At 37.4% G+C, this 12,960-nt stretch overlaps 1 protein-coding gene and 1 pseudogene across 2 annotated transcripts in view; both read left to right on the top strand.

Moving 5' to 3' along the window:
* Positions 1–12,960, top strand: part of PRKAR2B (protein kinase cAMP-dependent type II regulatory subunit beta) — a 100,435-nt gene that overhangs the window by 22,207 nt on the left and 65,268 nt on the right. Inside the window, exon 2 of the mRNA XM_081146849.1 lies at positions 10,363–10,398. Within this exon, the coding sequence (XP_081002975.1) occupies positions 10,363–10,398 (36 nt within the window). The remainder of the gene's footprint in view (positions 1–10,362; positions 10,399–12,960) is intronic.
* LOC308562005 (PC4 and SFRS1-interacting protein pseudogene) lies at positions 62–1,022 on the top strand (annotated as a pseudogene). Its single transcript has one exon. The product of its transcript is annotated as a PC4 and SFRS1-interacting protein pseudogene (transcript).

Here is a 12,960-nt window from a genome sequence, read left to right as displayed (position 1 = left end):
TTCTGCCACACCTCCTCGCTGGTCTTTGGATCCCGATCCCTGGGATTGCCCCTCACGAAACATGACTTGTGATTTCAAACTTGGAGACCTCATCTTCTCCATGATGAAAGGTTATCCTCATTGGCCAGCTCAAGTAGATGAAGTTGCTGATGAAACTGTAAATCCACCAACAAAAAAACTACCCATTTGCTTTTTTGGAACTCATGAGACTTTTTTAGGCCTGAAGGATATATTTCCTTACTCAGAAAATAAGGAAAAGTATGGAAAAACCAAATAAACGAAAAGGCTTTAATGAAGGTTTATGGGGGATAGATAACAATCCCAAAGTGAAACTTTCAAGTCAACAGGTGTCAGTTTAACAATCAAATGCATCATCTGATGTTGAAGAAAAAAACTAATATTTCAAAGGAAGATACCATGAAGAAAAAGCCAGCAATGAGAATGTGACTGTTTACATAACCACCCCAAAAGCTGCCAGAAGAGGGAGAAAGAAAGGCAGAAAAGCAAGGAGACACTGAGGAGACAGGAGCAGTGACAACACCAATAGCATCTGCTAATCTAAAAGTCTTAAATTAAGAGGACGACCTGCAGCTACAGAGGTAAAGATTCCAAATCCAAGAGGCAGACTCAAAATGGTAAAACACCTGTTCTTCGAGAGTGACATGGTAACCAAAGAAGAGAAAAGCAAGAAAACGGGGCAAGAGGAAAAGCAACCTAAAAAGCAGCTCAAAAAGGATGAAGAGGGCCAGAAAGAAAAAGATAAGCCAAGAGAAGAGCCAGACAAAAAAAGAAGGGAAGAAAGAAGAATCAAAAAGGGGAAATTTAGCTGAAACGGTACATCAACTCTGATTCTGAAGAGGAAGGAGATGATCAAGAAGGCAAAAAGAAAAGGTAGAAAAAACTTTCAGACTGTTCATAGAAGGAAAGTACTGAAAGGCCAACATGAGAAAGAAGCAGCAGGTAGAAAACGCAGGCAAGAATAACAAATGAAAATTGAGCACCGAACATGTGATCCACAGTAGTAAAAAATATATATCATTTTGGGCTCAAAGCATTGATCCAGTTACTGAAAAGAAACTACAAATGGAGCAAACAAGAGATGTAGATTTTGAGACAGACTCATTGGACTGAATTTTCCTCTCCCCCCACCTTTGATGAAAGAATGTTTCAGATTCTAAATTGAGGACTTCATTATAATGGCATTACTGTGTTATGATTGTTAAATTTCTTGTAAGGCACATACTACATACTAAGGTCCACAAACCTTAAAAAAAAATTCCAAGCTTAAAATGAAGCTTTGTGTATGAAAATTAGAGTAAGCCCAAAAGATGGTGATTGTATGTTATTTCATTGAGAAAATATAAAAATTAATTTTGTTTTGAAGGTAGATGTTCAACTCGAATAGCTGTTATACCCCAGAGAATGAGCCAGTTATGCTCTTCCCTTGACATTCCTTTGTTATTTAATTCCTTAGAATCTTAACTTTGTTTTAATCCTTAAAGATTAAACAGCCTTGTTAAGAACACAAAAATAAAACTGTAACCAGAATTTTAAAATAAAGTTTGAAAAAGTAAAGCAGTAAAATAAGTGAGACAGCTCACTCTGTTTACTTCCAAGTTTATTGATTCATGCCACAGGTATTTACTTGGGCCTCTGCTCTGCCAGGCACTGCTTAGGCTTTGGGTACAAAGAAGTGGGAAGATAAGCAGGTCCTGCTGGCACCAGTGGAGTCACAGGTGTGAGAGGCTTTAGGAATAGAGAAGCTCATTCAGTTTATGGAGGATTTTTCTTGTAAGGATACTTCAGGATTAAAGGAGACTTGGATCAGTTACACTTCTGGGTCTCCTGGGAGCAAAGGAATTAAGACCAATCAGTTTGGGAACTGAGGGGATTTCTGGTTAGATAAGCATGAAGATATTCATAGGAACACAGAACTCTCAGTATTCCACTGGAATGGCATTTGGGAGAAAGTCAAAGCTATATAAATATTTCTGCATGTTTTTTTCCTTGATTCACTAAGATCTTAGGTTATATCTCTTTAAACTGTTAGCAGTTTAGTATATTCTTAACTCATATTTCATGTTTCTCTATGTGGATAATACATTTTCTACTAGTACTGGTTTTTGTTTTTTTGGTGTGTGTGTATGTGAATACATTCATAGAATATTTATAGATAGGAAACTAAAGGTGGAAATCAAGAGTCTGAGAAAACTTAATTTGACCCATCACATTTTAAAACATCATCTTTTGTCCTGGCCAGGTGGCTCCATTGGTTGGAGCATCATCCTTTATGCAAAAAAGGTGGCGGGTTCAATTCCTAGTCAGGGCACATCTCCAGGTTGGGGATTTGAACCCTGGTCAGGGTGTGTACAGGAGGCAACTCACTAATGTTTCTCTCTCACATTGATGTTTCTCTCTTCCTTCCTGTCTCTCTGAAATCAATAAAAACATGTACTTGGGTGAGGATTTAAAACACCACCAACATCCTCTGTTAACTTTTTGTGAATTTGTACTGCTGTTTACTTTGTATATTTTAAAAGTGGTAATATTAAAATTGGTAATATTAAGATCACAATAAGTAAATATAAATCTTTTACATTTGACTAGGAATTTATAATTTATAGGCACTTTCAAAGATGTTCATATTTTTTTCTTACTAAGCCCCTCCTGAAAGAAGGAAGGCAGGTCTTAATTTTTCATATTTTATAAGTTGAGAATTTAAGTCAAAGGGACATGATTCATTCAAGGTTTCACAGAAGCTAACAGGGCCAGTAGTGGATGGATTTTAAGCCTCCTGATTCCAGACTGCCCTGCCCTGGGTCTCAGTCTTCATCACCAGTGGTAGGGAATGTCAACAGTGCCCTTCCTTGCCTTCCTCCTATTCCTTCCCTTTACTGACGTTCCTGAGAGAGAACACCAGGCATACCTTGCCCAGACATATGTTGCTTTATTTCCAGCAAGGCTACCACCCTACGTAGCTAGACTAAAAAATCTAGAAAAATTTTGAAGGTTGCCTGGCCGGGCATGGCTCAGTGGTTGAGCATCGACCTGGGATCCAGGTGATCGGGGTTCGATTCCCGGTCAGGGCACATGCTCGGGTTGTGGGCTCGATCAATGACTCTCTCATCATTGATGTTTCTATCTCTCTCTTTCCTCCTTTCCTCTCTCTGAAATCAATAAAGATATATATTTTTTTAAAAATTAAAAAAAAAAATTGTGAAGGTTACTATTATCTCGCCGAAAGGTTTTGCAGGAAATGTGTGTTTCAGCCCTGTCAGTGGATATTGAGGAATATGGATATGAGGAATTGGATTTTTGGTAATTGTCAAAATCCAGTGTTTATCTTGGCTACTGCACATCACTTGCATGGTGCAACTGTTTTCTTAACTGGCTGATCCTGTGTCCCACTTACTATTGGAAAGTGGAAATCAGTCATATAACCAACTTATCTACACACAGTTTAAAAACTGATATAATTTCTAGCAAAAATATAAAGGAGAGGACTCTTGAACAAGATGGCAGTGTAGGTAAACGTAGTACCTGCCGCCTCCCACAAACACATCAAAATTAAGATAAAATACAGAACAACCATCACTCAGAACCTCCTGAAATCTAGCTGAACAGAAGCCCTACAACCAGGGAGCTGAAGAAGCAACTAGACCGGTAGGAGGGGCAGAGATTCGGGCAGATCGAGGCTGAGTCACAGAGACTTGGCCCTGAGCCCACACCTAGTGCCTTGATTTAAACCTGAGAGGGATATCTCAGTGGTGGAGGTTTCCTGGAGTGAGGGGTCCCAGGCCCACAACAGGCCCTCCATCCCAGGGTTCCAGTGCCAGGAAGAGAAGTCCCACAACTTCGGGCTGTAAAAACCAGCAAGGATTGTCCCTGAGTGATGCAGAGGCTGCTGGAGTCCCAGGCAGCTCCTCTTAAAGGGCCCACGCTCGGACGCACTCAGATGCGTTCCCCCTGAGCTCTGGTGCTGGGCAGCAGTTTGAAAGGAACCTGGGACATTTGGGGAGGAACTAACTTGCCTGAAATCAGGGCCTGAGGTGGACAGGCAGAGGAGCTGGCAGAGGCCATTGCTCCTTTGGTGAGCCCTCCCCACACAAAGCCAGCAGGCAGGTGCCATATTTGAATCTCCAACACCCAACTGACACCTTTTGCTCTGCCCTGATGATTCCAGGAGACCTCGCCCCTCCCTACTTGCAAGCTCATCCATGCCATTTCCAGTGGCTTTTCTATGCAAGTGGCCTCTCTAACCTCATGCTTGGGACTTTCCTAATATCTCTCAAACAAGCAACAGCTGGCCTCAGTGTGCCCCATACATCTCAGCAAGTCGCCCCAGGCCTGGCAGTAGTGGCAGCCTGCATTGGTTCATAGATTGGCCTCTCCTGGACAACACCAAGCCCAGCACAAGGAGCAGCCAACTACAGTTTGCTGTGTAGCTCATGCTGGGTGGCCCTGGGTAAGGTACAGGCAGAGGCTGACTTTGCACCTCCTAGAAGGCCCCAGAGACAGTGCACCTAGTGGTCAGACTTGACCACGTTGGATTACAACTCTACCACATCCACGAGTAACACACTCAAGGGGCACACTCTGTGAACAACAAAGCTCTGCTGAAGTAAATCCTACTCCATAGGGGTGGCTCGAGCACAGCAGAACTTTGTAGTTTCAGCTGGTCCTCACAGCCAATTGGCCAGGGGGTCAGTTCCTCCCTAATGCCAATAGCAATCAAGGCTCGACTACAACAGGACAGTGCACACAGTCCACACAGGGGAGCACCTAGAAGGCCCAGCTCGGGTGACTTTGGAGACTGAGCCACTGGCCCCTACAGGACACCTATTACACAGAGCCACTCTACAAATTCCAGGAGACAGCAGTTCTACCTAATACATAAAAAAAAACACCTGCAAGCAGCCAGAATGTGGAGCCAAAGAAACATGTCACAAAGGAAAGAATAGAAGAAATCTCCAGGAAAGGAACTAAATGAAATAGGGCCAAGCAAGCTACTAGATACAGAGTTCAAAATTATCTTTGTAAGGATGTTCAAGGATCTAAGTAAGACTGTTATGGAAAGTAGTGAGATCATCAATGACATAATAAAGTACCAATCAGAAATGAAGGCTGCACAAACTGAAATGAAAAATTATTTACAGGGAATCAACATAGAGTAGAGGACGCTGTGAGTGAAATCAGCAATTTGGAATATGAGGAAACAAAAAACACCCAACCAGAAATGCAAAAAGAAAAAAGAATCCAGAAATATGAAGATAATGTAAGGAGCCTCTGGGACAACTTCAAGCAGCCCAACATTCGTATTATTGGGGTGCTAGAAGGAGAAGAAAGAGAGCAAGAAATTGAAAACCTATTTGAAAAATAATTACAGAAAACTTCTCCTAGCTGTTGAAAGAAAGAGACAAGTCCCGGAAGCACAGAGAGTCCCAAACAAGGGGAACCCAAAGAGGCCCACACCAGGACACATCATAATTAAAATGCCAAAGGTTAAAGACAAAGAGAGATCTTGAAAACTGCAAGAGAAAAGCAGTTAGTTACCTCCATGGGAGCACCCGTATGACCCTCAGCTGATTTCTCAACAGAAACCTTGCTGGCCAGAAGGGAGTGGCAAGAAATATTCAAGGCAATGAAAAGCAAGAACCTACAACCAAGATTGCTTTACCCAGCAGAGCTGTCATTTAGAACTGAAGGTCAGATAAAGAGCTTCACAAATAAGAAAAATCTAAAGAAGTTCATCACTACCAGATCAGCACTACATGAAATGTTGAAGGGTCTTCTTTAAGAAGAAGCTAATGAACGAAAGAATCTGACAAACTAAATAGATCCAGAGCCATTGAGGCATGCAACAGATGGTCATATTTCAGAGTGAATTGGGAAGCGGGGTGGAGGGTAGGAAGAGATTAACCAAAGAAGTTATATGCATGTATGCATAACCCATGGACACAGACCACAATGGAGTGAAGGCCTGGGGAACGGGTGGGGGTTAGGGGGAGGGGTTCAATTGGGGGGTGGAAATGGGCCACCTGTAATACTTTCAACAATAAAGATTAAATATATATATATGTGTATATACATATTTATATATATATGGTGAAATAAAGGAAAGCAATTTATAGTAAGTAAAACATATTTTGGTAGATATGTTCATCAATATGTACACAAGAAGACATAATGTAGTTCGATTTTCCCACTTACATGGGAAATCACTAAGAATATGAATTGGCATTGCAACAGTGACATGATTTTTTGAAATGAACATCTTTTAGTAGAATTCCAAACAAAACAAAATACAACACCTCCAACCCAAATTCCTTTAATTTACATTGTAGTTGTTTTGTGGAATATTTTATGTATATTAAAACTGTATAAAATAATTGTGCTTATATAAAACAATGTTCAGATCTAAGCTTAAATTATTATAAACTGACTTTTTTGCCAATGTCAATGTCCAGTGGGATATTTGAAAGTAGAACAGAACAAAAAGTGTGGGATTCAGAACAGTGCTTTGTTGTACAGGCCTGTCCTGTGTATTGTCTGTCAAATGCCAAGGATGTCTTCTTAATTACCATGACAGTGAAAAAATTGCACCCACAAATTCAGAATACCGCTTCTAAATGGCAGTGCTACCTGTGTTGCAAGTCTCTGCCTTAAACACTTCAGAAAGACACAGAAACCTAAGAGACCCAACATTTCAAAAGCAGAAGCTTGTAGTGTGATGATATCATTGTCCAGAGAAGTTAGGGAGGCAGGAGGAGAAAGTCTACTGTATTGTTCCCCAAGGCTGAGATATGCTTTTTGCCTTCATCTTGCTTTTACTAGCCTGCACTATTCCTGTCCTGCATTCCTGTGATTGAAGCTTTTAGCATTCCCTCCATTCCCTGTTCTTGTAGCTTTCTGGAGAGGCTCTTTAGACCAGGTTCTGAAGGAAATGCAAACAGTGGGTTTGAAAGTATCCAAGAAAACTGATGAAAGTGTAAATATATATACAGTTTACCCAATGAAAGACTTTTATGTAAGTACTTCGTGACTTTGCAAATATATAGCTAAATTATTTTGGTACTTAAATTATGAGAATTTTATCTCTTGATTAATTTGAAGGATATAATTTTGCTATAAACTAATAGTTTGAAAATTTGTAAATTATTTCATAAGGTTTATCTTTGTTAATGGAAATCAATATGGAAGGAAATAACTATAGTGATTTCAGAAATCAGTAATTTTGCTGTTTTTTATGTGGCAGCATTTTAATACACATTTTTTATTGTTGACAGTATTACAGGTATTACAGATGTCCCCCATTACCCCATCCCCTTTGTCCCCCTCCATCCAGTTCCTGCTGCACCCCAGGCCTTCACCGTACTATTGTCTGTGTTCATGGACTATGCATGTATGTATATAAATTCTTTGGTTAATCTCTTCCCATCCCCCCACCCCCCTCCCCTATAAGATCTGTCAGGCTATTCCATGCAAACATGCCTCTGGACTTATTTTGTTTATTTTGTTCTTTAGAATCCACATATAAGTGAGATCATTTGATATCTGTTCTCTGACTGGCTTATTTCATTTAGCATCATACTCTCCAGTTCCATCCATGCTGTCACAAAGGATAAGAGATCCTTTTTTACAGCTGCATAGTATTCCATTGTGTAATGTACCATAGCTTTTTTTATCCACTCATCTACTGATGAGCACTTGGGCTGTTTCCAGGTCTTAGCTATTGTAAATAATACTGCTATGAACATAATGGTGCATCTATTTTTTCTTATTTGTGTTTCGGGATTCTTAGGATATATTCCCAGAAGTGGAATCACTGAGTCAAATGGCAGTTCCATTTTTAATTTTTTGAGGAAACTCCGTACTGTTTTCCATAGTGGTTGTACCAGTCTGCATTCTCAGCAGCAGTGTACTAGGTGTTCCCTTTTCTCCACATCCTCTCTAGCACTTGTTTTAATCTGCATATCTCTGATGATTAGTGACATTGAGTATGTTTTCATATGCCCATTGGCCATCATATGTCCTCTTTGGAGAAGTGTCTATTCAGGTCCTTTGCCCATTTTTTAATTAGAATTTTTTGTCTTCCTTTTGTTGAGTTCTTAACATATTTTGGAAATTAACCCCTTTTCACATCATTGGCAAATATGCTGTCTCATACAGTAGGCTCCCTTTTCATTTTGATGATGGTTCTTTTGCTGTGCAGAAGCTTTTTAGTTTAATGTAGTAACATTTGTTCATTTTTTCCTTTGTTTCTCTTGCCCTGGGAGATATATCAGTGAGATGTCTGATATTTTGCTGCTTATGTTTTCTTCTAGGATTTTTTTTGGTTTTGGGACTTACATTTAAGTGTTTTATCCATTTTGAGTTTATTCTTGTGTATGGTGTAAGTTCGTGGTCTAGTTTCATTTTTTTGCATGTACCTGTCCAATCTTCCCAACACCATTTATTGAAGAGACTCTCTTTACTCCATTTTATATTCTTGCCTGTTTTATCAAATACTAAATGACTGTAATGGCGTGGGTTGGTTTCTTGGGTCTCTGTTTGTTCCATTGGCCTATATGCCTGTTCTTGTACCAGTACCAGGCTGTTTTGATTACAGCGTCTTTGTAGTATAGTTTGCTATCTGGTATTGTGATCCTTCCAGCTTTGTGCTTACTCAAGAATGCATGGCTGCCCGGCTGGGCGTGGCTCATCGGTTGAGCGTCGACCTAGGATCCAGGCGATCGGGGTTCGATTCCCAGTCAGGGCACATGTCCCAGTTGTGGGCTCGATCAATGACTCTCTCATCATTGATGCTTCTATCTCTCTCTCTCCCTCTCCTTTCCTCTCTCTGAAATCAATAAAGATATATTAAAAAAAAAAAAAAGAAAAGAAAGAAAAAGAATGCATGGCTATTCAGGATCTTTTTTGGTTCCATATAAGTTTTTGAAGTGTTTGTTCTAGATCTGTGAAATATGCTGTTGGTATTTTAATAGGGATTGCATTGAATCTCTAGGTTGCTTTGGGTAGTATGGGAATTTTAACGATATTCTTCCAATCCATGAACATGGTATGTGCTTTCACTTGTTTGTATCTATTTCCTTTTTTCAGTGTGCTATGGTTTTCCAAGTACAGGAGGTCTTTTACCTCCTTGGTTAAGTTTATTCCTAGGTATCTTATTTTTGTTGTTGTTGCATGGTAAATGGGATTCTTTTTTAGTTTCTCTTTCTGAGAGTTCATTATGAAGCAGCATTTTGGTGCTAGATGTACCTAGGTTCAAATTCTCCAGCTCTGCCAGAGCAAATTAGTCAATATCTCTGAGCCTTACTATAAATAGTCCTCCTCAGTAAAGGACATGGTTGCAAGGACTAATGTAAAACATCTGACACAGTTTTCTCCTAGTACTTGTTCCTATGCATCCATATTTTTCATGCAGTATAACCATAGTGCTGTTCAAATTTATCTTATTTTTACTTTACCTATTTCCATAATGTAAACAATTATTATAATTCTTTTTGAAAATATTGAAGTATTAAAAAGTAATAGACCCATGACATTCTGCCACTAAATATAGTGTGTAGTGCATGATATCTTTTATGTAAATAAACTTACCTGCTTCTCTCAAGAAATAAAGTTTTAAAAAACCTCACCTCTTGAGATAACTAAAATCAAAACCAGGAAGAAACGGTTGAGTTGGATAGTGGGCCAATGATAGGCTTACTAATTGAGTGGTAGACTCCCACACACCAGCCTGAAATTGCAACCTACAATATACACATTTGTATGTTATAGACGTTTGGGTTACACAAAAATTGTCAAAACTACATATTTTAAATCTGAGAATATCAAGAATTTGCCCTTCATCTAATAATGATTTCAGTATACATGGGCATTTAAAATTTTGTTTTCTATTTTTTCATTGTAAAATGATGCTGTTGAATAGTTATATACATACGTTGGTTTTTCTTTTCTCTAGTAATATTTCTTTAGGATAAATCTCTAAAAGTAGAATTACTCTATTAAAAGCCACAAACTTTTAATGGCACTTGATGTAATTGCAAATTATTTATAAAAATATTCTATGGATTTACAGTGTCTTCAGTGAAGTAGATTAAGTTGTCCATAAGTAGGAATTTTTATTTAAAGTGTTTTGGGGGGACTGATTTAATAGGTGAAATATTTTAATTTGTATTTCTTTGGCTACTAGTAAATTTAAACATTTAATTTTTGTATATTTGTGGTATTTCCTCTTTATTATTCACTTATTTTTTCATATTCAACTTATGGGATCACTTAACAATTTAGCTGCTTTTCATGGCTGTAGCTAAATTAGACTTTTATCTAATCATATTATTCTGCTTTTTTTTCTTTTAGCTCCAGTAATAAACCGATTCACAAGGCGTGCCTCAGGTAAGTCTGAATATATTATGGATTTTGCTTACTAATGGTGACATTTTTCAAATGGTAGCAGTATTGGAGAGAAGGTACGAGGAAAATAATTGCTGTAGAGCAGCGATTTCAACCACTGTGCTGCAAGAATTTTTAAAACATGTAACACCTATTTAGTCAGTGGCACTGACCTCTTTCCCCTTAGATTGTCAAAGAAAAAAATTACAACAGCCAACACAACAAAGCTGTTCAGTGTGAATGAATGAAAATTATACCTTTTTTTGCAAATATATTTCAGTGTGAATGAATGAAAATTATACCTTTTTTTGCAAAAAAATATATTTTTTCGTGTGCCCTAGAATTTTAGTATTTAGTTTATGTGTGCCATGAGATGAAAAGGGTTGAAAATTGCTGTATAGAGTAGTTATTTGTCATTTTCCCAGAAAAACATAATCTGTGATATAATCGAAAACTAGGAAGTAATTGGAAATATTCTTTGGTTGGCTAAACTTAAAATTACACTGGGCACTGAGGCTATTGTACCTTTTTAAATGGAGACTGTCACCCTAATTTGTTTATTCCTCCTCTTGATCAGTTATCTACATGATTATCTGATTGACAAGCCACAGTTTAGAAGTGGTGATTTAGAAGTTTGGGTAAAGGACCCTCTAGAAACAGTGATAGATGAGAATTTTTAATAAGGGACAGGAAAACTTAAAATAGATACCATAAGAACTTGTCATCATGGGCCATATAGAATTGGAACAAATTGCTTTACATTTGTTAATACCCCTGTGGTTATTACTGTCTTAAAGATATCACAGTAACCTAATGCATATTCACAGTACTAGACCTTTGCATTAACGAGTGCTTAAATTAGGTTCACTGCCTACATTGGTAGGGAAGAACAGGACACAGTTGAGAGCATTTCTATCCAAAATGGTTTAAGTAAGATGAGTTTGGGTATTGAAATAGATAAACTCTTATTTGGAAAACTCACCTCTGTGGAATACCTTCTTCTCTGAAGACAGAGGACAAATGAAGTCTTACTATGTTTGGTTTGAGAAAATTACTCTTTCAAGTATAACTAGATTTTTTGTTGTTGAAAAACACAAGATAAAAATTTCAAACAGATCATCTTTGACATTTATATAGTATAAGTGAGTAATTTATTTCATAAAATTACCTTATTTCCATATGTGCTGTATTACTAAAGCTGTTTTAAGGTTGAGTTTTACTTTTCATTTGTCAGCAGTTACTGGTACAATTTACTCTCACTGTGTAGTTACCAGGAAAAGAAAAAGACAAGGATTAGGAAAATGTGCTATATATGGATGGTATCTACTGGAATCTCAAGGCGTATTTATTTTAAATGTTGAAAACGAAGAATAGATTGTAATAACTTTTGTAGAATGAGAGATTATGTTTATGTCATTAACTCATCCAACTTTATCCCAAAGTAGAGCTATCAAGATGATCATAGTCTAGTATAGTATATGGTCTTTTATGAGCATTGGTGGAAACGAAAGAGGAATAGTAACAGAATTAGTAGTGTGATATCTTGTTTTTGTGATTTAAAATTCTTTCTGTAGAAACATAGTTAAGAATCTTAGAATAAATTATATCCTCTCCTGTCTCAAACTGTATGATATGAGATTTATTTCTAGGCAAGTTCCATTAGTGTTTATTATACATTATACATATCATCAATTGATTGGTCAGGGCTCCAGTATGTAGGTTACTTTTGAAACACGATTATTTTAGTCCCCTACCACCACTAAGTCTGTGAGCAGTGCATCTCAGCAGGACTTGGTTGAAAATGTAGAGAAGATGGAATACCAGCAAAGAAATAACACTAAAGTCAAATATTGCATTTTATTCCTAGAAAGACAGGCCATAGGATATGTCAGTGAAAACAAGAAGCAGTTTGATTTAAAGACAAAGAATAAAGCGATACCAAGTTCAAGAATCATGTTATATACAGCAATAAGCTTTAAAGGGAGTAAAAATGGTTACCAAAATATAACATGCTAGAAACGATTATGAGAATGAATCTTGATATTGATTATAGGAAAGAAAAGTGAACTAATTTATGGTGGGTCAAGCACTAAGCCTTTTATTTACATTGCTAAGCATTTTATATACAGCCTTTCAATCAAGGAAAATAGGATTATATTTTCTACCTTAGATAAAAGACAACAGTGGTAAAAAAAAAAAAAAAAAAAGGACTGGGAACTATTTAATCACCTACATGTCTGTAATTTATGTTGACTTTCTTATTTTTCATAAAAATTTGTGTAAAACTTTTCTAGCAAAGAATATAGAAACAATCTTAAGACATTTTTTAAAAAATGTATCTTTATTGAAAGTGATACGATAATTAATAATACAAGAATAAACTCTGCATTTCACATATTCACAACTATAAACACACTACTACTCCACCCTGTATGTGCCATGTAATCTTTATCCAGTCATCTATTGATGGGCACTTTGGTTGCTCCCATATCTTAACTATTGTAAATAATGATGCAGTGACCATGAGGGTGCATACATCTTTTCAAATTAGTGTTTTGGATAGCA

The sequence above is a fragment of the Miniopterus schreibersii genome (genome assembly GCF_964146895.1).
Source record: "Miniopterus schreibersii genome assembly, chromosome: 9".
NCBI lineage: Eukaryota > Metazoa > Chordata > Mammalia > Chiroptera > Miniopteridae > Miniopterus > Miniopterus schreibersii.
Note: the sequence above shows the minus strand (reverse complement) of the source record. Positions and strands in the feature narration are given on the sequence as shown.